The following is a 24610-nucleotide window of genomic DNA, read 5'->3' as shown; positions in this document are numbered from 1 at the left end:
TATGAAAGGTTATAAAATGCACATTTAGCCTAGAATTCAAAACCGCACCTTGCAAGGAGATAGTCTCCGGCGAAGGGCCAGCCGTAGTTATTCCATAAAGCTTAGGAAAAGTCCTGCATCAGTCGTCCAGGGCTGGGGGGGGGACGTGTGTCCCTCCACATGCCGCTAGGCTCCAACTCCCAGCAGCCCCAGCAGCCAGCATGGCCAATGGGATGGTCAGAGTTAAACAATTTCTAGAGAGCCGCAGGTTCCCCACCCTGCTCTAAGGGAGGGAGGAGGGAGAGAGAGAGGATGCCAGCAAGACGTAAACCGAGAGGCAACAGTTATCCATTTATTTGTTTATGGTGGGCTCCCAGAGTGGCTTACTGAACAAGGAATTAAAACGAGGCAGGCCCTGTAATCCTTTTCTTTCTTTCTTTTTAAAAAAAGCCACAACATGCAAAAAGTGAGGGACAGGGAGGGAAGAGGGGGGAAACCAAGTTCAGGCACTGATTCTTAGATCCAGTGTGGTACAATGGCTATAGAGTTTCGGAGCAGGACCTGGGAGAGTAAGTTAGAATCCCCACTCAGCTCCGCAGCAGCTCGCTGGGTGACCCTGGGCCAGTCACCATCTCTTGGCCGAACCTTCCTCAACAGGGTTGTTGTGAGGGTGAAATGGGGAGGAGGAGAACCGGGTATACCACCGTGAGATCCTTGGAAGTTAAAGGTGGCATATAAATGTAACAAATAAATAAAAATAAATAAACAAACTTTAATTCTCATAATGACCAGGCACCGTTGTTCTCTGCTCCACATGGGTGTGTGAGAAGAACCAAAAGAACCAGAGGAATGCCCAAAACTCAAGCTGCCACTGTTGAAGTTCAATATTGCTGCTGTGGTGCCCCTCCTCTTCCTCTCCCGTTCCCCACTGTTGAAGAACTTCCAAGGGTTCCTCTTTTCCAGGGATATTCCTGGATTTACAGAAGCCGTCCTGCTTTCTGATTTTATCCTGCAATGTCCCGCTTTTCCTTAGGGCATCCCTATTTTCATCAGAGAAATGTTGGAAGGTATGGAGTTATGCAGCCCGCAAACCAAGGAGATGAGTAACTATACAACCTCGAGGAGCCACCTGAAGGCTGCCCTGTTTAGGGAGGTTTTTTAATGTTTAATGTTTTGTTATATTTTTATATATGTTTGAAGCTGCCCAGAGTGGCTGGGGTAACACAATCAGATGTGTGGGGTATAAATAATAAAATGATTGTGGTTGTGATTATTTAGGGTGTCTCTATTTTCATTGGAGAAATTTTCATTGGAGAAATGAAAAGACCATTCCATCTGCAAAAGCACTCCTGCTTGCCCAATGGATTAATCATCCCCTCTGCTCCCCCTGCATGATGTTCTGGGAGGTTCCCCTGTTCTCCAGAGCAGATTTTGGGCAAGATGCCCAGGGGGCATGCGGAGAAAGGGGTGAAAGCATCCTTATAATAGCAAGAATCCTTTCACTAGCGAGTGGAGCGAGTTAGCTGAATCCGGCCCACACAGCCTACGACTGTGCAGGAGGAACTTGGCACCGTAGAAACTGGTGCTTGGCCGGGGGGGGGGGGGGCGCTCCAGCACAGCCTCCTTGGGTTTATCTAACATCCTTCAAAAGCCATCTAAATCTGGTGGCCGCCCCGACACCTTGTGTGTGTTTCATTTTGCTTTGCTTCTGTCTGTTCCGAATCCCTTTCCCATCCTTTCATCACTGGAACGTGCACCTTCACATTTCACAGCAAAGGAAGATCTGAGACACTGAGGAAGCAGCAATCATGCACGGGCATTTAACTGGGTGCTTCCAGGACCATCTTAGGAAGAGGGCTGCTCCCTCGCCAACCTTGCATGCCCACGCTGCTTATGAACAAAGGGCCAACGCTTGCACCCATTGCTCCAGCAGTCAATGAGTGGCCACGATCAGGCAGAGGCAGAGAAACTTAAAAAGCGGCACCAGCAGCCCATGACTTCTATTGGCCTCCAGTGGTGGGGAGTCACGTGGGTTACACGCCCAATCAGAACTGCTGTGCAGACGAGTTTGGATCAGCAAAGATGCAGGCGAGCACAGGGAGAATCAAGGAAACTGGGAGAAATCCCAGGCAGCTGAATGGAGAGGTAAAAGTGTGGGGATAAGGTGGGGAGGGGCAGAGAAAAGGAGGCGGCTGCCATTTGCCAAACCAGAAATAAACTATGCCGAACCTTTGCTGTCGTGGTTATCCGGTGACCATTCAATATTTCCACCCTGGGCAGCGCTGTGTTTGCAGTGGGAGATTTACTATGTTAGCTTGGGCAGGGCTTGCTAAGCTTATCTTACAGTGAAAACACCCGCCAGAAGCTCCAGCCCAGGGAAAAAAACGGTGCTTTAATCCCCTTGTTTTCCTTTTGGGTGATTACCTGACAAAACCCAAAATTGTTATAGCTTTGCTGAAAAGAAAATTAGGCACTAATGGCAAGAAACCTCTCCAATTAGTTCTGTTATTACCAGCAAATTAGAATTGCAGCGTTAGCACCCCTCCGAGACGGCAGCTTTTCAGAGGCCTGGTAAACTGCGCTTGAGCCACCAGCCCCTCCTCCTGGTCCAAGACAGAGAGAGATTATATTCATATATGTACATATTTAAACCTTTTCTTGAAAGTCTCTTGCACAAATTAGATTAACCAGGACAGCTGAAGTGGCCAAAACGAGCCCTTAAAGCCGTCAGATTAAAACACTTATTAACCATGACAGATCCAAAGTTATTTTTTCCAGGCTTGCTGCTGTGGAAATTTGTGATGCTCTCCAAGAGGAGCACAATTAATGTTAGCAATTCCCACTTCCAAATGAAAATATATTGTGTTTTCTGACTTTTTTAAAAAGAAAGAAAGAAAGAAAGAAAGAAAGATCCAGAAAACAGTGAGAAAATGCATCCTCCAGATTGGATGGAAAAGAAAGCAGTGAGGAGATGCTCACTATCCCAGTTATAAAAATTCTAGCAACAGTAATGATTGTGTTTGCTGCAGATCCAAGCTGATCCAAGCTGCCCCTTAGTTTTCTTGCCCAGGTGAGCAAGAAGTAAGGAGCAGGTGTGTGCTTGGCGCTACCCCAAGTGCACTAACATCAGGTAAAAGGAAAGGATAGCTCAGGACTTAGCATCCCTGTCCTTTCCTCCTCCACCTGCTGCATCCACACACCTGGGGCTTTAACAGCTACATCAGAGGTGGGGAACCTCACACCCATGGGCCAAATGAGATGCGCACACACACACACACACACACACACACACACACACACACACACAGCACCTCCATCTGACCCTTGTGACTCTCATGGTTGAGATACCTTGAGATACTTTGAGATAATGGTAAATTAAATAGCACTAGGAGAGAAAGACAGGCTTCAAGATTCCTTGCCGACCCATTTTTCCTTATTTCCGGAGGGTGGGGGGCAAAGCATGAAGTCTCCCAGTGTTCGTGGTGGGCAGGGAAAAGGCAAAGACGAAGGGCTTCATCAAGGAAGTGGAAACTGCAAACAGCACAGATAAGAAGTTGCATGCAGAGGTCAAGCCAGGACGAGACAAGGCACTGGTTAGCTGTGCACGGAACAGTTACATCTGCACTCAGCACTTTTTTAAAAGATGGGGAAATCGGAAGATGCCTTTATGCAAAGTGAGGCCATTGGCCCCCACTTAGCCCAGTACTATGACTGGCACTGGCTCTCCAGGTTTCGGGAGGGGTCTCTCACAGCCTTACATCCAAGATGCCCAGGATTGAACCTGGGCCCTTCTGCATGCAAAGCAGATGCTCTGCCACTCGGCTACAGCCCCTCCCTCAACACAGGTAAGTCTGTATGTTGTATGGCCTGAGATTCCCAAGCACAGTCTAGAAGACAGATCCCTTCTTTGTGTGCCTCCTCAATGAGAGGCCTGGAGAGTGGCAACATGAGAATGGGCCTTTCCTGCAGTGACATCCAATTTGTGACATGCTCTTCCCAGGGAGGTTCAGCTGGCATGTTCATTAAACACCTTTGGGCGCCAGGTGAAAACATTCCTCTTTAACCAGGCCTTTGGCTGATTTGACATCCTATACTTTTAAATGTGCTGCGGGGGTGCATGTGTGTGTTGTTTTTGCTCTTGTTTTTATTATGTATGGTATTTTGTGTTTTTATCTTGTATTTTTATGTTGTGAACTGCCCTGAGATCTATAGATGAAGGACAGAATATGTATTAAATATCAATCAATCAACCCCTGCAGGTCCTGTACACACAGCACCAGGTAGGGCCGAAACATTTAATTTCCAGTTGTTGGCCGCAAATGGGCATTCCCGGTGAGAGACCATGCCTTCCAAGAAATTTGTGAACTTCTACTTGTGATATGCTGCTGTTAGCCAGAAATGAGATATCTTTGCACCAAATTCCTGAACTACAACATCCAAGCTAGCCGATGAAGCCTAATTATTGGTCGTTTACACAAGCTCGTCCTGTTTTCAAGACCAAGCTCAGACTCCAAAGCTTCTCCTTAAGAAGTTCAGATTCCTTCATCAACGGTGAAATTCCGTGTCTTATAGATCCCACGGTGAGACTGGAATTTCCAGCTACGTAACAATAGGGCCAGGAGGCGAGAAGCAAACCTGGTGAGCAAAACATGGAATATCCCCTTTCCCAGAACCAGAAAGTGCCAGACCAACGTGTTTAACCACACGTCCTCTTACCTGGAAATGTTTCTCAATTAAAGGTTTAGCTCATCTTGCCTGAAATCGCCCGATCAGGCAATGTAAAATGCCGCCTACCTGCCATGTGTGTTTGGCAGGGGCGGGGGCGGGGGGGGGGAGAAGAAAGGGAACACCAGCCAGGCCAGTCTATACAGTACATTCCCAAAGTGTTCAGGAAAGTTTCTCAAAAAACCCACCAAATGCAACTTCCCTGATGTTGTTTCCTTCCAACTATTTCTTTGGAAATCCCACCTTGCTACCATAGCTCCTCTTTCCCAGTTCCTGTATTTGCTGTGCCTATTTAGCTAAGAGAGTTTACACAATTGGGAGCACTGAGTGAAAATGCAAACAATGTGGATAAATGCAAGGTAGGCTGGAAGATCTGACAAATGAGCGCATCTCAGGGCTGGGACAAGCTCAGGTGCTAGGACCAGCCTTACTTACAAAGGGTATGTACAGAAAAGAGTGCTGTTTTCCTCCCATCTGCCTCTGTGTGTAGGTTGGGTGGTTTTTTTAAAGACTCCCATCATTCCCAGCCAGCACATCCATGCAAAGGCTGCTTTAGCTAGAAAGGCCAGAGAGCACTTCACAACCAAAAGCTCCCGGGTGTGTTGCTAAGAATGGCTTCAAAATCAGGGAAGATCGCGTGAAGTTTTGGCTGCATCTGAGTCCAGCTAGGCTTGCTGCATAATAGAGCCCTGGACGCAGCATTTCCGAGGCCTCCCCCGAGCTTGGGCAGATTGAAAATTTGAGGCTCACTGAACACTCTGCATGCAAGAGGAACCCACACAACTGCAGTATCTTCTCCTACCAACATCACAATTGCAAGTGGCAAGCACATCTGCATCAAAGTTCGGCTACCCAAGCAGTGTTAGTCATGCCTGGGAATGCTTCCAAGGATACCCTCGGAGCAATTTGCTTATGTTTCAAGGCTGCACAGAGCAGAGGGGATTTCTTTTTAAAACATGGTCAAAATTCCGCCGCCACCCCCCCCCCCCAGGTGTAGAATCAAGCCTGGGGAGGATTAACCATGTCTCCCTGAAAGCAGCATTTTGTAAAATAAACCACCAGCAGATTCCTGGCATCAACAGAAATGGTGAGCATCTCATTTTCACAGAAATGCTTTGTTAAATACTGTGCCAAATGAAAGGGAAAGGCACAACAGCATAAGAAAGGCTATTGCAGGACTAAAGGGCCTCGGAGGAAGGACCGCGAGTGAAGAAGTGCAAGGAAGCCTGCCACCCTCTGGATATTGCTAATGATTTAGCTGGTGCTTCTGAGCTTTTTCATTCAGACTTCATCACAACCCTGCGGGCTGTGGCTCTCTGCCTGTTCTACAAGGAGCTGCTCTTGAAGACTATTTCAGCACCATCTCTAAGCAAAACCAACCACAAAAGCAGAGACAGAATCACTGGCAGGCAAAAGATTCCAGGTGCTAAGACTGAGATTTACTCCAGGCACAATGCAGGGCCTTTGGGGGAGGGGGGGTGGACATTTTTTTGGAGGGGGGGAGACACACTAATCATATAGATAAATAGGAAATGAGGTAATAGGTACGAAATGTAATACATTGCAATACTCCCACACCCAATTAATGCCAACCTTCGTTCTGCAAAATAAAAATTACTGCAAGAATTTAAAATGTATAAACAGATGTATCGAGAAAACGTGCAGAACAAAAACAAAGTAAGCAACAGGACCCCAAAAACTTAAAACAACCTGTAGAAATTGAAAGCTACTCCAAAAGCCTGATTAGTAAGGCTCCAATCATAGCATAAAACTCTTCAAAATATATGCAAAGAGGCCTAAATAGTTGCATACACACATAAGAAAATTAAATAAAAATGTCTAGCTGCAATTCTCAAAAGGAAAGGACGCCAGAGAGACTCGTGTTGCAAGAGGTATCCAAAATTAAACCTTTTATTTCAACTGGAACCAACTGCCTATAATAGTCCAGTGCTATCAATGGAACGGAACTCTGCAGTTGATAACTTTTAACAGGTATAATGGAATCAAGGGAGGGCTTTTGACCCTGACTGGCAGAAAGCCAGAATAAATAGGTAACAGAGTGGAAAACTCGGAAAGTAGCAGAAAAACAGTGACAATGAAAGAGAGGGAAACATGCATGCGGATATTCCCAGCAAAGAGAGAAAATCCATTTCCTCACTGAAACCTTTCGGAGTTAAATTGCGTAGGGCAAAGATCTAATGCCGCTCTCTCCTTTATCAATGGCTTGGCATCCTGCTCACATGCCCTTTCAATGACCAGGTCAAACATCGGGTGATGAAGCTCTGCAGACATTTCTGATGCGTTTCATTGCATGTCTTTTCAAAGCTCTTGCAGCCTGCCCTGTTTAAATCTTTCCACGTGAGCATTTAAATGTCACAAACCGTATGGGTGCTTCTACATGCAGTAACTTTTATATAAATGCATCCTATTGGTGTGTCTGCAGTGAATAAAGACAACAGCAACAAGGGAATCAAAGGGATCCCAACGAAGTGGGCCCCTAAAGTTGGGGTCCTTTTGATATGCAGTTGTGGGTTACTTTCCCACAGACTGGTAGTGCCAATATTTGCTTAAACTGCATTGCAAGGGTTTGGTTATTAAATGTCAGGCTGCAGATGAGTCTATTCTGGGCCCCACAGAATCACTCCTGCCACACAAATGACTCTTTCATGGTGGCTCCCCATTGCAAAAATGCATTCAGTGGCTCCCCACTGCCTTTCAGACACAATACAAATGACCCAGGCCCAGCAGCCCTTCAGGTCCACTCAACATTGCTTTCCTTATATTTTTATTTATTTGTGGTTTTGTTTTCAGGTATGTCTATAGACATCTGTACCTCCCCGCCCCGCCCCCCCCCCCACCAAAAAAGGTGGGGGTTATAGACTGCACAACAGAACTAAAGCAATTTAAGCTCCTGAGTTGCTTTTAAAAGAAACAGAAGTGGAAAAGGGGGGAAAGAAAAGCTGGCTCAACCATTTGCAGCTGAACCCCCTCACCATTTTCTCCAGCCCCCAGGGACAGCTGCTTCTGATCCTTGATCTCCCTTGAGCCATCTTGCTTGCCCTCAACATCTTCGTCATCAAACTGAGCCTCTATAACAACGTCCGGGCTGTTAACATCGCCTTTTCCTGGATCGCAAAGCACACAAGCGCCCGGAGAACTCCCAGGAGGATCTGATCCTTGAGTTGTTTCTGTTGTTTCATTGTCACAACCATCCGGCTTGATTACCTGGAGTGTAAAGAGGGAGAAAAGTTGCATTCTGAACTGCATGATCCAGCATGGCTGAACTGCATGATCCAGCCATACACCGCATCGGACCCTGCTAAGTCTCCCCCTCTCCAAATCCTTCATCCCAGAGCCCATTCACATTGATATGGGAGAGGTGGCTGCCAGTGAAGAGCAGCAGCAGGATGGAACTGGCCTGGATGGCAACTCGTCCAGGTCAACTTCACCCAGAAAGCAATCCTGTACTAGCACACAAGAAAGAAACACACCATAAGTGAGATAAGTGCCACAACCCCAGAGTCGTTCACGACGGGACTTAACTGTCAGGGGTCCTTTACCTTTATATTATATGAAGCACTTCCTTTTATCTGTCCTGAAACCATTCTGCTTCACTGGACGGCTGTTGTTATTTGTATGATCGTCTGCAGGACAACTCGTGTCACTTCGCGTTTGTTAAACAAACCACAGTTTAGTGTTATGTGCAAACAATACCGATTTCAATCATAAAATGAGGCACCTACAACTCCAGCGCAGACTAGTTTTCATGGGAAACTGTTTGAATCCCCTATGGTCTTATCAGCCTGTGCTGGTCGAGAACCGTAACAATAAATTAACTAACTAACAATCTTATCAGCCACGAGGCTACTGATGCATCCTGATGGACAGAGAGTCTGCTGTGAGTTCAGAATGAGGAGCTCAGCAGGAAAATGGTGAATGCTTCTCAACTCACCCTGTTGAGCATCTTGAGATAAGCAACCCTGCAAACATGGATAGCGAAACTGATTTTGCCAAAATGGCAAAAATGACAGGGAAGATCACACACCAAGAAGATAAAAGATTTAAAAAAGAATGGACTAACTTTGTAGAATACCTGAAGGAGCACTGTAAACATTAGAATAGCACCAGTGATATAAGTAGGGTAAATTTTGAAACAAGGGAGATGAATTTTTTTTGATGAAGATATAAAGATGCAGAAAAGATAGTAGGTAACAATGGGAAACCGGGGAGGAGGGTGGGAGGAGTCTAGGGGTTGAGAACCCCCAAAAGATAAATGTTTTGTTGAGTTGATATGAATGTAAAAATGTAAGCAAAAAACCCTTAAAATAAAATATTTTTTAAAAAGCAAGCCTGCAAACAAGGAACAGGATTTCATCTGCCTCTGATGAGTGAGTATCAGGTTTCTAAAGATTGATAGGTAGACAGACACATGCACCCTCTTAAAAGTGTACTAAGAACCTGAAAACATCAGCTACAAAAAGGGGGGGGGAAGGAAATGGGATAAGGAAAAAAGGAAGTACACTAAGTAACTGTGAAAGGGGCAAAGCACACCTTGCGAACAAAACACCTTTTACAAATAGTTGGAAGGCACTTTCTATAATAAAGAAAGAGAACACTCAAGGAATGTTAAGAACTGCCTTGCTGGATCTCATGAGGGAGCCATCTAGTCTAGCATCCTGTTTTCCTCGGCACCTGGGCTCCCCCGTCCTCCTCACTGGTCCTTGGGGCAAGGAAACACAATGCTCCCTGGTGCAACATTATTCATCGCCCCACACTCACTGCAGCTGGCCATCTCTGCAGTGCTCAGGCAGAAGACAAAGCTCTCTGGAAGGAAAGGTAACCAACAGGTTATGTTGCCTGAAGAGCTGAGACAACTGGTTTGCTCAAGTGCTGCTCATGAAGAGGTGAGAGTTTGGGGGAGTCCAGGTGCAACCCTTCTCTGGAGGCACCGCTTAGCGTGATTTATTGTCTGATAAATACACCCTGTGGGGGAAGTCCAGTTCATGCTCCTAGATAGACCAACACCAAACAATTTATTGCAGGTCATTAAAAATGTAGACCAAATACAGTCGTGCCTCGCTTAACGAATGCCCTGCTTAACGAAATTTTCGCTTAGCGAAAGGTTTTTTCTAGTGGAGGCTGCCTCGCTAGACGAATTCGTTTTACGAAAAATTCATCTAGCGAATCGCGGTTTCCCATAGGAATGCATTGAAATTCAATTAATGCGTTCCTATGGGCAAAAAAAATTCAAAAACAATTCAATGCATTCCTATGGGATTCGCTAGACGAATTTTTCGTTATAAGAAAAGACCCGTGGAATGAATTAAATTCGTCTAGCGAGGCACCACTGTAGATCTTTTCCACCAAACCACACGTTGTGAAGAGTAGCAGAGTTCTACTATTGCTTTCTCCTTCACAAATGGCATTTTCCCCAACTAGAAATATGTGTATGTGGTTTGGAAAGAACCGTTCTCTTTACACTCCCCTCCAGCAGACACTGCCATGCTCCTCCCAGGAGGTTGCTCAGAAAGGAATGAGGCCCTTGAGCTGGAAAAGATTCCCACCCCCCAGGCCTAAAGGAAGCTTTGACCACGTCCCATTAGAAATCCAGTATTCCATCATCAAGTGTGGGCCAAAGACGATACATGCAAAATCAAGAGGGGCTCCTGAAACTGCTGGAAGGGGCCAGGTTAAAATCAAGGCAGGGGCCAGGGAGTGATCAAAAGGGTACAAATTGTCATCTCTCCCTCCCTTGCCAACTTCTGGACTAACATGGAAATTGGTACCTAATGAAAAGGGATTGCACAAGTAATCATGATGTCATGATGAATAGCTGTGGACTCAATGACAGGAAAAACTATGGTCTGCCCATGCTGGTAACTTTTTTTTTTTAAAGGTGACAAAATTTAACTTAATTTGTACCACAGCAAATTTAAAAATTTAAAAATCCTGAAGTCCTTAAAAAGAAAGGCAAAAAAAAGCCTTTCAGCAAAGTGACGATTGACAGGGTTGTTGGTCCTCCAAGATTGTGTAAGCGCTCGGCTCAAGAACTGAACATGGGGATTTAGAGAATAATTCAGCAATCCAAGAATTTGACTTTTTTAAAAAAAGAAAAGAAAAGAAACGCAAGCTTCTATCCCTGAACTTAAATGTATGCAAACAATGCCTAGTAAGATCTCACAGGCCAGAGGAATCAATAAGCAGGATTTTCAGCATCTATGGGGCAGGGGATGTTCCTGCCAACCCCCAGGTTGAACAAAACCAGAATAAATTACAAAAAGTAAAAGGTACAGTTGATGTCAGTCTTCATGAAATATACCAGTCGCAGAATTTAGCTTTCTGTGCCACGGAAAATGGATTGCCTTGGTGCATAATTTTCTTCCTTCCTTTTTGGCTCTATTCTATTCTGCTGCTTTAGGGGAGGATAATACACTCCTGACCTTTAAAGAAAGAAAATTGCTGTGATGTAACATATTCAGAAGGATGGGGGCTGGGGGGGTGGGAAGCAAACTTAGTCTTGGACCATCGCAGGTCCGTAGTGCCAAATCAAGCTCATCCGGACAAGTTCCAAAGCTGAGCGGGCGAGCCTTGAACAGCCTTTCCCCAATTCCTCTGCCAAATTTGGGATTTTAGGGAGCTGGTGCATCAAAGCAGCAAAGGCAAGAAACAGGCACAGCGGTTCAGCTCGGTGCAAAAGCCAGCCCTGCAGGAGCTGTCCTCCTGCTCACAGGTGGTAGACTCTGCAGCAATTAGCAGAATTTCACTGGAACAGCATTGCAGATTCCGGTTGTTATAAATACGATGCCTCCAGGGATGTCACGCATTTATGAAACCCAAATTTAATTACACTTCATGTTTCTATTACTGCAGCTCGTACATGCAGCAATAAAACGCAAGGCAACTATAATTATTAGGGAGATACCATTTCGGGCTGCTAGCTCAGGCAATTTGCAGCCCTAACTCCGCAGAGCGAGCGCTCAGCCCCTGCCCATTATTAGGCTCTGCCTGCGTCAATAGTTTTCTATAAAGCAATTTTGCACTTGCTCTTAGCAGCTTTCCAGCGGACGGCTGGAAGTGCTCAGCAAGAAAACAGCCCCTGAGTGAGCCATCCGTCAGCTGCGGTGTTGTTCTTCCTCTTCCCGGTTGCGGGCTATGGCCCTTCAGCGGACACTTGCCTGGCCTAGTTTCTGTGCCTCACTGCAGCCCCTCAAAGCGCATTCAAGGAGGAGGCAAGTTTAGTTAACAACCCGGTGGATTTAATCAGGAAATCTGGAACTTAACCCAAAAGTAGGGTAAGGGCGGAGAGCAGTTTTACAGCCCAGGGAACGCTCTTTAAGGTCTGTGGTGTGGCTCTGCTACCGAACCTAAGCGGCTCCCCTCCTACAAGCAGCCTGGGCAGGAGATTAGCCTTGGGAACGGCACGTAAACTGCCTGGAGAAGAAAGGTACTGATAAAATAAACAGCATGCAAGAACAGCTTGCTCTGCTGTGAGAGATCTTGAGATAATTGACTTGGGGGGCTTGCCAGAATTCCTAAATCCCCAAGGCCAACAGGTACCATTCTGCCTTTTGGCCCCCAGTTTCGCTCACAAGGCATGTGAAGTTGCTCCTAAGGGGGCGTGAAAGGCACAGAGGACCATCAGCCTTGAATGTCACATCTTTTTCCAGGCATTCCAGGACCCATCGTCCTGGTGGGTTGACAGCTACTTGAAGAAGAAAGAAGACACCGATGCATCACGGGCAAATTTTATCACGCTGCTATCTCAGTGTGCTTCCCAGAAAGCCTAAGGAGCCACTGCCAATCCGTTTCTTGAGAGAAGGGGAGATTTGGATCAGGACATTCAATCCTCAGCCCCAACTGATAAGCCTCCTGCCACCTGCATGCATGTGTTCCATAGCTGTGAGGTCCTAACTCTTAGATGAGATTGACTTTATTATCAAAGTCTGGCCACCTATTGGAGGATCAGGTTGACCAGAAAAGTATATTTCCTTAGATGGCCACCAGGCCACTGTCCGGAGAATAGTCTGGACCCTGAGCATATGGAACATTGCTGTTTCAGGTACTGGGGCCAAATGTGCCTCCTTCCAATTTTAACAAGTTCTGCCCTCTTCCCAAGTTTCCAGCTCAGGGGGAACACTGTGAGCAGACTGCAAGCCTCTGAAAAGAAGGCCTGGAGCAGAGAGCCAGCAGCTCACAGCCATAATTAATGGCACGAAAGGGGAGCAGGGAGAAGCATCCCCACAGGAGCAAGAGAATACCCAAACCACACAGGGGATCTCTCTCCGAATTGTGCTCCAAGAGCACTCAGTTCTTTTTGAGAAGGAATTAGTTTTAGGCCAAGAACAAAGCTTTGCTATTCAGTTTATTCAGGCACAGTTAAGAAGCAGAAGGAATCCAGTCTCACCTCTGCTTTGGGGAGTACATGACTTTTCCAGGACAACTCCAAACAGTTAACTTGTAGTCCCTAAATCTTAAAACTGGAAATGGGGGGGGGGGGAGAACACCAAATCGACACTTTTAATGTCACCAGGGTTGGAAGCTGGAGGCTTCCAAATTGCAACTGACACACTCCAGGTGCAAAGAAAAATAAGTGACTCTGTTCACTGGTTCCAAAACCCATCCTCAAGCCATGGTTCAGGGCGGCCTGCTCTAACCTACGTAATGCAATCTGGATTTTTCTGGACTAGAAACTTCTTCCCTAACCATCATCCATGTTGGCTGGGGCTGATAGGAGTTGCAGCCTAAACATCTGGAGGACTCAATGTGAGGATGTGCTAGTTTATAAACTGGAAACAAGCTACAGATTCTGTCCTCAGGTCTCTTGCCCTCTTATGCTCAGATGCCCTCCAACCCTTCCCTTGATTGCTCCAATCGTAGCCTGATGTTCCCTCCCAATCAGACATACAGTGGTACCTCGGTTTATGAACACAATTGGTTCCGGAAGTCTGTTCATCAACTGAAGCGTTCATCAACTGAAGCGAACTTTCCCATTGAAAGTAATGGAAAGTGGATTAATCCGTTCCAGACGGTCCGCGGAGTACTTAAACTGAAGCGTTCATAAACTGAAGCGAACTTTTCCATTGAAAGTAATGGAAAGTAAATTAATCCGTTCCAGATGGGTCCGCGGCGTTCATAAACCGAAAATTCGTAAACCGAGGTGTTCGTAAACCGAGGTTCCACTGTACTATGGTTACTGCTAACCAGAATTCCCTCCAAACCATTGTTTGCCCCACTTCAAACTATAGTTTAGAGGCAATCTCCAGTGTCAGACGCAGGGTGCCTGTGGGCTGCCTGTAGGCATCAGTCTGGCCACTGTGAGAGCAGGGTGCTGTGCCATGCTGATAACTTTGGCCTGATCCAGCCGCAGGGCTCTTCGTAGGTTACTATGCTGCTCTGGAAATGGCTCTCTAAAGGCAGGAAATTCAAAAACCTCCGCCAACATTGCCCACTGCTGCAGAGAACAATCCCCAAAAAGGCATTTTAATTCCTGCCCCAAAAACAAAAACGAAAATCTTTAGCTCACGTCTGGATCCAAACGCCTCATATACACCCCTGCAGCAGGCCAGCGTGTTAATAAAGCTAACACAAAAACCAGAAGAGCTGGACTTCAGAGGGGAAGAGACACTGGATCCAGCACGCCAACTTGACCACAAGGCTTTCTTTTGGGGGTGGGGAGGGGACACCGGATGCTCTTGGAGAAAACTGCTGCCTCAGCAGTCATCGCAGCGTTGCCACCACAACACACCACAAAAAACACAACACACCATTCCTGCCGAGCACCTGCATCCATCAGCCCATGAGGTTTTGCCATCTCGTCCTCCCCCACCGAGTTGGACACACATCCCAAATGCCCACTGAGTAGGGAAAGCGCAGCAGGGCCTGGCCAGGAGAGGAAGGCCAGAGTTTGTGTGTCTGCAAGCTCAAGCCAAGCAAGTTTAAAGATTAGCATCTTGGAAGGAAGGACCGCGGCTTTGCCGAAAGGAAAGGACACCGGCTCTTGTTTGTTCCCACCTGGCTAAATAGAGAGGGGCTGGTTCCAGTAAAGGGAAAACCACCTGTCCCCTGTCCCTGTACTGCCAGAGGGGATGGGCAGCACAGTACAAATGCTATAGGCATTTGTATGGGGGGAGGGCGTTAAGGCAGGCAATGGGGGAGGAGAGAAATATGCCAGTCAAACCCAGGTTCTCAAGTCTGCACTGCCAGAAGCGGGTGCTGAGAACTTCATTTTTGCTACAGTGCAGGATCACTACTGTCAATGCTGAGAAAGCACAGCTACTAGCTCAGCAAATGACAGGTGACAGGAGGGAGTTCCACCAGCTTCTCCTCAGATCCTCCTGTCTAAACAATATATTTTATGAGTAAAGGGAAGCTACTAGCATCAGGGTGGACCCCACTTGCCAGCCAACTACCTGTCATCCCAGTTATCTGTCTGACAGTATGCACCTGATTTTGCAGGGGGGGGGGACAGGGGATGAGGAAATGCAAACCCTTAAGAGCCTGGTGGGGCATATGGGGTGTTAGGGGAGGGCTAGTATCTCTGGTGGGGGACACATCATGCTCCTTCTGAGGTGGTCTGTCCACCTTTGGTCCCCACCCTGCACTCAGCTCTCACCTGTTGCTGCTAGAAGCTGTCTGCATGTGACAATGGCCACATCCCCGGAAATGGATTCGACTGGCTGGCTAAACCAGGTGAGGGTCGCTGATGGGTTTCAAACCCTTGGTGAGTTAGGAATGTCTCCTGCATGCAAAGACAGGCTCTGGAGGATTGAGTGGATGAGACCAAGAGTGGGTCCAGCGGTCGATGGGGCTCCTCCACTTGGGAAGGGAGCCCATCTAGGAGAAGGAAAACTCTGATCCTAAACCTCTGCTACCTTACAGGATCTCTTTGGGAGAAAAGGGGTTCAGGAGTAAACCCTACACAAATCCAGAGTGGAGTCCCTGAGATGGTTGGATGGCGCTTTGTGTGCCTCCTTCTGGCGACTCCTGAAGCCAAGCTAGTGCCTAACATATTGCTCTGCTTTCCTTTGGACCACATCAGTGAGGCCAAGGGGTCTTGTCATCCGGGCAGCCCAGGACCTCCAGACACACTGCTCACGCTTACACCCCAGGGAGGTCACTTTGGTGCTGCTAATGAAACAGTTTGATTTCACTGCCTCCACTGTCTCTTGAAATAGGTAAAAGGTAAAGTACCTCGGACAGTTAAGTCCAGTCAAAGGCAACTATGGGATGCGTAACTCATCTCGCTTCAGCCCAAGGGAGCCGGCGTTTGTCTGCAGACAGCTTTCCAGGTCATGTGGCCAGCATGACTAAGCCGCTTCTGGCGCAACGGAACACCGTGATGGAAGCCAGAGCGCACAGAAACACCATTTACGTTCCTGCTGTAGCATAACTGCCAGGGTGCCAAACAGCACTCTCCCAGTGGTGCTCTCTGGACTCGGTAGGACCACTGTAACAGACTGCCCCAATTCCAATCCCACAGAGCCTCTCTAGGAGGAGACCATGGCTCCATAGTATCAAAAGCCACAGAGAGATCAAGGAGGAGGAGGAGCAAGGTTGTCCCGTTCTCAATAGAAGGTCATCCATCAGGTTGACCAAGGCCATACTGGTGTGCCTGATTGGCACACCAGTACCCAAATCTAATCAAGTCATGTTCAGACATCCCATTCAGGGTACTGCTGGATCTGTTGGTGTCCATGAAAAAAGGGCTTTTTCTGTGCTCTTGGAAACATGCTTTCCAAGGAAGCTTATCTTAGAGGGGGGTGGTCTTCCTTCTTAATACTATGCTCTGGGCCACTCAAGTGACTAAACCCTTACACTGCCATCTTCACCAATCCTTATAAAATGCTGAGCAAAAGCATGAGATGCGCTTACATAAACTCTGAGTGTTACATATTCCTGTGCGTTTTACAAGCCTGTTTATTTAGGAAAAGACATTCACCCCCACCCCACCCCCACCCCACCCCCAAAGATATTTGCTGGAGACTTATTTAACACTTATAAAAGGAGCAAGCCTGCACCAGCACGTGCCCGGAGGGAGAAAATAAACTGACAATGCTAACTGGGCCTAATGGCGGGGTTCCTCTCCAAAATGTTTGCATAAACCTGCCTCCTAAGGGCTAAAAGCACACAATGAAAAGATGTGTTCAGAATTGCTATGCTGCTCTTTGGAGTTAATACTATCACAAAAGGCTGCACACATGTTTGCCCACTGCACACACAAACACAGCGAACGTGAGCAAGATTTACGATGGGGCAGCTTACCACAGGGTACATGAAGCCACTTGGAAAGCTGTCTGTCTGTGTTGCCCTGAAAAGTACTGAGAAGAATCTTAAGAAGACTCTGAATTCCTGCTCGAGAACAGAACTGCATAGATTTTTGATTTAGCTGAGCTTTGCTGCTTGATTGCTGACCATCTCCCTGCATTGTACATCTTTGGGCTCCTTGGGCAGAGAGGCAGTACGGTATATAAGTAAGTCGTCCACCAGGTCTGTGCTGGGCAGCATCTGCAACTCCTTCCAGAGCCCAGGTACCCCGTTGACCCCTGGAGAACGCAGATAGTTGTATCAATTTATCCTGGCTCAGGGTGGGTGGGGGTTCTCAGTGCTAACAATTCAAAAACTAGTGTACCTTGGCATTCCAAATTCTGTAGCCAGGGGGAACACCCCTGAATTCTGCAACCTTTATAACTTAGAATCATAGAACTGTAGAACTGGAAGGGACCCCCCAGGGGTCACCTAGCCCCCAACCTCCTGCAATGCAGAAACCTCAGCTAGAGCATCCAAGACAGGTGGCCATCCAACCGCTGCTTAAAAACCTCCAAGGAAGGAGAGTCCACCACCTGCCACTCTCAAACAGCTCTTACCATCAGAATGTTCTTCCTAAAGTTTAGTCGGAATCTGCCTTCTTATAATTTGAATTTATCGGTTTGGGTCCTACCCTCCAGAGCAGCAGAAAACAGGCTTGTTCCACCTTCCATGTGGCAGCCCTCTAAAAGCGTGGCAAGACTCTCACTGGGGTGTGGCAGGGCAGTTCAGGTGTCCCCGTGACAAGCCACCACCTGGCAAATGTCAGCTGCTTCTGTGCGTGAGTGCACTGTTGGGGTTAAAAGCAAAATCAGCAGAAACTGGTTGAGAAACTTACACATAGAGACCAAGACTTAAACAAATGCTTGGTTTAATGGAGAAAGTAAATTTAACAAAAATTAAATCAGGCTTATACAAAATACCCACACAACCAAACCACCCACCAAGAGCACACTGGGAAAACGCCCAGCACAGAGGCAACACACAACACCCCTGATATACCCTGCATCATCAGCTTCACAGCAACACCTGTAGAGCTGCTCCACAGCTGCAGAGCCCCAGTCATTAAATCTTTCCTGACTCTTAAAGGTACAGTGAAACAATAATGACACTTTTACACAATCATTCAACATATCCCCTGCAGTTCATTATTGTGAAACAGAGACAAACTTTGTACATGTCTTTCATGCGCAACTTTTGGAAGTGCTTTAGTAAAGATGTCTGCAACTTGTCTGTCACCGGGGACATATTCAAAAACAATTGTTTTGTCAGCAATCAAATTCTTTACAAATTGTAAACGTAATCTCAACACTCTAGTGCGCTGTGTGTTGGTTTCTGAGCACAGGATAGCAAGTCCACTCTGGGAATCGAGATAAACTTTTACTGGGAGTGATACTGGCATCTTTAAGTCTTCAAATATTTGTAAATACCACTCTATATCACGAATGGCCTGAGTACAGGCATATAACTCACTTTCAGTTGAAGAAAGACAATTAATCCTTTGATTCTGTGCTTTCCATTCAAAAGGACACCCATTATAAAAACAAACCATACCAGATGTACCTTTGTAATTATTTTGCTCTACAGCATGAGATGCATCACAATATATTTCAAAACCTTTGTCAATAGATGGTGTAAATTCCAACCTATAATGTTTTGTGTGTTTGAGGTACATCACCACTCTCTTAAGAGCTTTGAAGCATTGGGTAGTGGGTTTTTCTACAAATTTTGCCAGAAAATGAAAAGCATAAGTTACATCTGGCCTTGAAACTCTTTGAATAAAATTGAGCTTGCCTATGGCAGAGCGATACAAAGTTTTGTCAGAGAACATGTTATTGCCATCTGTAAAAGTAAAACCACATACCATAGGCGTTTCTTTCCCATTTGCATTCTTTAAACATAACATTTCAACAAGATCATCTATTTTTGCATTTTGATGAATCAGATAAGAACCATTTTTGCCTTCTTCAATTTGCATGGATATATAGTTTTTAGCTTTGCCTAATTCTACCACATCAAATTTTTCTTGTAACAGTGACACTATCTGTGTATATTCATGTTTAGTTCTTGTAGAAATTAGTAAATCATCTACAAACACACATAATTTGGTCACAGAATTTCCATTTTCTTTTGTAAATACACAGTTATCTGCCTTGCCTTGTGTAAAACCAAAATTCAGCAATTCCTTCACTAAAGTCTGATGCCAGTTTTTACCACTCTGATGCAAACCATAAAGAGATTTATTTAGTTTGCACACTACTCCTTTAGTGGCAATTACGCCATCAGGGACACGCATAAAAATTTGTTCTTCTAAATCTGCAAACAAATAGGCAGTTTTTATATCTACATGATAGACAGAATGTCCACGCTGGGATGCATCTTTTAACAAAAGCTTAACAGATTCATACTTTACGCTCGGTGAGTAACACAAATCATAGTCTTCACCTGGGATTTGCTGGAAACCTCTGGCTACTAACCTAGCCTTGTACCTTACAACTTCGTTTTTATCATTCATTTTCACTTTATAAACCCATTTTGAATCAATAACTCTCATGTCTGGGGTTTGTGGTACAAGAGACCAAGTGTTATGCTCTTTTAAAGAAGCTATTTCATCATCCATAGCTTTGTACCAATTTGCAGCTTCATGCAAAGGTAATTTTTGAACATCGTTGTAGCATTTTGGCTCAAAAACTGCTTTATTGGCATACACAGTATATAACTGCTCTTTTGAAAACCGTCTTGGTTCCTGTCTCTTTCTGTCTGAACGTCTTAGTCCTGAAGAAGAGCTAGGCCCTTCAGAATCAGTAGAACTATTTGGACCTCTAGCTTCAGACTGTAAATTGCTATCATCAGACTGATGAGACTCTTGTGGGCTTCTCTTACTTTCAGAAAACTCAGAAGAACTTAACCTTTCTTTAGGTGTCTGTGTCTTTAAATTTTCAAACAAATCACCAGACACAACAGGCTTTTCGTCTTCAGATTCACTAGTATCCCCTGCTCCAGCGTCTTCCTCTTCTACTTCTACTTCCTCCTCATCAGCATTATCTAAACCATCACTATCTTGAAAAATAGCAACTCTATTCCAATTCACAGTTTCAATCATGCTTCTGGTAATATGAAATTTACCAGTTGCTGGTACATAAACTCTGTACGCCCCCTGCTGGTAGCCCATAAACTTTCCTTGAACACTACGCTCATCCAACTTGTGTCTAGCAGGGTAGTGAATAATAACGTCTGAACCCCAAATTCGCAGGTATTTTAAATTAGGGCGTTTTTTAAACAACATTTCATAGGGTGTAACATTTAAACTAGAATGATAGGATCTGTTTTTAACAAAAAGATAGGCATGAAGAGATTCCGCCCAATATTCTTTCCCCAAATTAGCATCATGCAAGTAAGTTTTAACACCTGCCTGCAAATCACGTTGCACTACTTCTACAATCCCATTCTGCCAAGGACTTCTAGGGCAGGACAACTCGTGAACAGTCCCCTGCGCTTCCAGAAAATGTGAAAATTCCTCAGAAACAAACTCTCCCCCCCTGTCAGAAAACAAATGCTTTATAGGTTTGTTAAAGTGGGTTTTTACCCAGTTGCAAAAAATCTTGTACTTCTCAAGTGCTTGTGACTTTTCAGCAATGGTGTAAACAAAACAATATCTGCTGTACTGATCAATAAGAGTAAGCCAATATTTTGAATTTCCTAAAGAAGGAGGGAGTGGCCCTACTAAATCACAATGCACACGTTCAAATGGCTCTGTTACTTTCCTGCCTGAGCATTTACCCTTTCTTGCAACTTTTATCTTATTCTTACAACAAGATACACATTGCATATAGTATTTACATGGCTTCAAGTTTAGTCCATCAACAATCTTCTCTGTCTTTATCACATCTGTGAAATTTAAATGTCCCAAAAGTCTATGCGCCTCATGAATACATCCGGAGTGAGGCTTTACATTTCTCAGCCCCTGACTTTTTCTCAACCCTTGCCTTGGCTGGGTTACTCTACAGTTCACAGGTGGCTGTGAATGCCTTTTAAAATATAGTCTATATAAACCTTCAGACTCTCTGGCATACAATACACGCTTTCCCCCTTTGTAGAACTCACATAGTGATTTTGTGAAGCACACAGTTACTCCTTGGCGTGCAAAGCAACTTACTGATAATAAATTGTCCACTGATGGGCAGTAAGTGCAATTTGCTATTGTGATGTTTAAGGAGTCAAGTTTCACAGTACCTCTGCCAAGCGACTGTAGAACGTCGGAGTTGGCCAGATGAATGGTGCCAATTTCCTCTTCGAAAGAAACAAACAGACTTCGGTCGTTACAAAGATGACTTGATGCCCCGGAATCTACTACAAACGATTTCCACGTGTCATCTTTAATTACTTTACGACCTAATTCACGAACATGGAACGCTCGCGGCTCGCGTCCATCTTTACGATGTGCTGCCGACTGCTGGGTTGCTGTCTGTGATTTACGAAATGGAACGGACCCTGAAACATTTTGCTTTTTAAATCTGCAGTCCCTCGCAAGGTGCCCCTGCTTTTTACAAAACCAGCAATGCTTGGAAGTTTTGAAAGCAGATGAATCACCACAGACTTGCATACGGCGTTCCTCATTATTTTTAGAAATAGGAGTGCTAATCCCACAAGCCTCCCTTCTGTCCAGCTCGCCCATCAATCTTCCTGTTACCCCTTCCACAGTTAATTGTGCTGGAGGTACAGCAGATATCTGGCTAGCTATGGCAGACGCTGACTCCTTTCTAACGTGCACTGCCGCAAGACTGTCCCACATTTCTTTGGCAGTCTTCTTATTTCTTATATACACAACTTGCTGATCACTAACAGACAAGTTAATTAATGCCCTTGCTTTAGCATCACCTTTCGACCAGGCATCGGTCATAGGAGCAGGAGGGTCCTCGGTCACGTACTTCCACACATCACGGGAAGTTAGAAGTGCTTCCATGCGAAAGGACCATAGACTGTAGTTCTCGGCCGTTAGTTGCGGGAATGTTAAAGCCTTCTCAGCCTCAGCAACACGGTCTGCCATGCCGGAACTTTTCAACCACCAGCCCACAAAACCGTTGCAGCAAAAAGAAGGAAAAACCCTTTCTAAACCTTTCTCCAAAAACAAACATGTGCAGTTCCACGCTCAACCACTGGGCCCATAACCAAGATGTTGGGGTTAAAAGCAAAATCAGCAGAAACTGGTTGAGAAACTTACACATAGAGACCAAGACTTAAACAAATGCTTGGTTTAATGGAGAAAGTAAATTTAACAAAAATTAAATCAGGCTTATACAAAATACCCACACAACCAAACCACCCACCAAGAGCACACTGGGAAAACGCCCAGCACAGAGGCAACACACAACACCCCTGATATACCCTGCATCATCAGCTTCACAGCAACACCTGTAGAGCTGCTCCACAGCTGCAGAGCCCCAGTCATTAAATCTTTCCTGACTCTTAAAGGTACAGTGAAACAATAATGACACTTTTACACAATCATTCAACATGCACAGAAGCGCACCTCTGAGCTCAGGATCAAAGCACTTGTCCATGCTTTACTGCTGTGTCGGCACTTGGGCTTTTGATGGGGCTTTAAGTGCCAGTTCCCAGGGGTCCCCACTGCTGCACATGCCTTGACACACTTTCAAAGGCCAGAATGGCACACCTGGGACAAAGCACGCACTGCTCAGGAAGCAGGCTGTGGCCAAGGAAAGCAATAGAAATTTCCACAGTTAACTCGCGCCACTGGCTGCCAACAAGAAGGCTGCTGTGATTAATGAAAAAGAGAAAGAGAGAGTGAGAAGAGAAAGAGAGGAGGAGGGGCATAATTGAAATCTGACATATTTGGAAACTTCTCCAAAAAAGTGTGGAAGCATCAGTGGGAAATTTCCCCAATTGCTACTTGCCACCCAAGATATGCTTGTAGCAGAAGATTTTTTTGGGGGGGAGGGCAGGGACAGACAGACAGACAGACCAAGCTGAACCGTAGCATGAATTCCCCAAGCTTCTTCCACCCTATGAAATGCACCCAGTCAAAAGCCAGGCTGCGTGGTTATTTTAATCTGGAAAAATGCACATTGTTGTGATGGGTGTGTGTGCTTGTGGCAGAAGGGATTCTTAAATAAATAAATAAATCAGGGCTGCATATCACAAGAGTCGAGTTCTAAAATCTGGAGGGACACACACCATGGTGGGAGAGCACACAGAAGTCAAGGAACCATTAGGAAAACAAACGTTCACAAAATTGGCGAGTTCCTGCTGGCGCTTGCAACATGGGCGCTCTTGCATTTTTGTGGCACACCGGGAGGTTAAAACAAACAACGTGAAACTTTTCAAACGGCCACAGAAGTGGTGCGATAGAGGGAGGGAATCGTGTCCTCTGACAACAATGCACGTCCAACAGGTAGATTGTGATCTACCCGTAGATCACTGGACGTCTGCGGTAGATCACTGGCTCCCCCCAAAGAAAAGTGTCTCCCCTTAAAAAAAGCTTAACATTTTAGCCCTGCAGCCCATAAAAGGAAGCTCAACAACTTTGACCTGTACCCCTAAAGAACGAGCCTTCCTCTTCAGTAAAAAAAGCAAAAAAAACCTCAACAACTTTGACCTGAACCAAGAGATCACAGTCACTTGGGAGTTGGCCACCCCTGCCATAGGCAATTAGTTGGTCCAGGTGACTCCTGTCCAACCACATTCCATTAACTACAATGACTTCCATATTAGCCCATATGTTTGGAGAGAGAGAGAGAGAGAGAGAGAGAGAGAGAGAGAGAGAGAGAGAGAGAGAGAGAGAGAGAGAGAGAGAGAGAGAGAGAGATCACAATTGTGACCAGTGTCAAAACAGTGGGTTTCCATTCCAGATGGAATCCAGAGTTTTCCCCACACAACTTAAGCAACAACTTAAGGACGAACTGAAATCTGGGTCCATCTGTTCTCAGCATCCTGGGCTCCAGCCCCCAAGTTCTGCCTTACACAGATTCCAAAACAAAAACAAAAAACAGTTGCAGACTTAAAACCATACAGATCAGAATGTTTGCATGGCAGAAAAGGCCAGCAAGGAAGGGCAACTGAAGCAGAACAAGAAGGTGAACTGCCTTCAGAGGTGCATTCTTGCTGCTAAGAGAGATGGCAGGAAGAAGTGTCCTGTTTGCTCAAGTCCAGCCTGATGCAATTCCTCTGGCTGCATGGTTTCTGAGGTCAGGGACATTCCTGCTTTCTAGGAACTCGATGCTCTTTCGTACTAGCAGGGACCGCTGCACAACTCCAGAGCCCATTTTGGTTTTTACAGCTGCAGGCTGGCGATATTTATAGTCTCTGCCCCAGCAAGACGTGGAGGTCGCTGTTTAGTTTGTTGACAACTGCTGGTTGAAATTAGCAATTTATGTGAAAAATGCACCAAGGCAAACAACAGTAGCATCAAACGGTGCAAGCTAAATATTTTGCAAGCTCTCCCAGATGTCAGGGAGGACAGGCCGTTTCCCGCTGTAGCATCCATGAGTTTCAAAAGAAAAATGAAGTGGGCAGATAGCAGACAGGGCATTATGTAAGAGGGGTTTAATGAAGCGCTGCAGACTGGAAAGAAGAATCAAGCATG

At 45.7% G+C, this 24610-nt stretch overlaps 1 protein-coding gene across 5 annotated transcripts in view; it reads right to left on the bottom strand.

The window, feature by feature from the left end:
• Positions 1-24610, bottom strand: part of DIS3L2 (DIS3 like 3'-5' exoribonuclease 2) — a 199118-nt gene that overhangs the window by 104743 nt on the left and 69765 nt on the right. For all 5 annotated transcript variants that reach the window (XM_035132946.2, XM_035132943.2, XM_035132940.2 and 2 more), the window contains one exon: positions 7698-7929. In XM_035132946.2, coding sequence (XP_034988837.1) covers positions 7698-7929 — 232 coding nt within the window. The remainder of the gene's footprint in view (positions 1-7697; positions 7930-24610) is intronic.

The sequence above is a fragment of the Zootoca vivipara genome, chromosome 5, assembly GCF_963506605.1.
Source record: "Zootoca vivipara chromosome 5, rZooViv1.1, whole genome shotgun sequence".
NCBI classification, from domain to species: Eukaryota; Metazoa; Chordata; class Lepidosauria; order Squamata; family Lacertidae; genus Zootoca; species Zootoca vivipara.
Note: the sequence above shows the minus strand (reverse complement) of the source record. Positions and strands in the feature narration are given on the sequence as shown.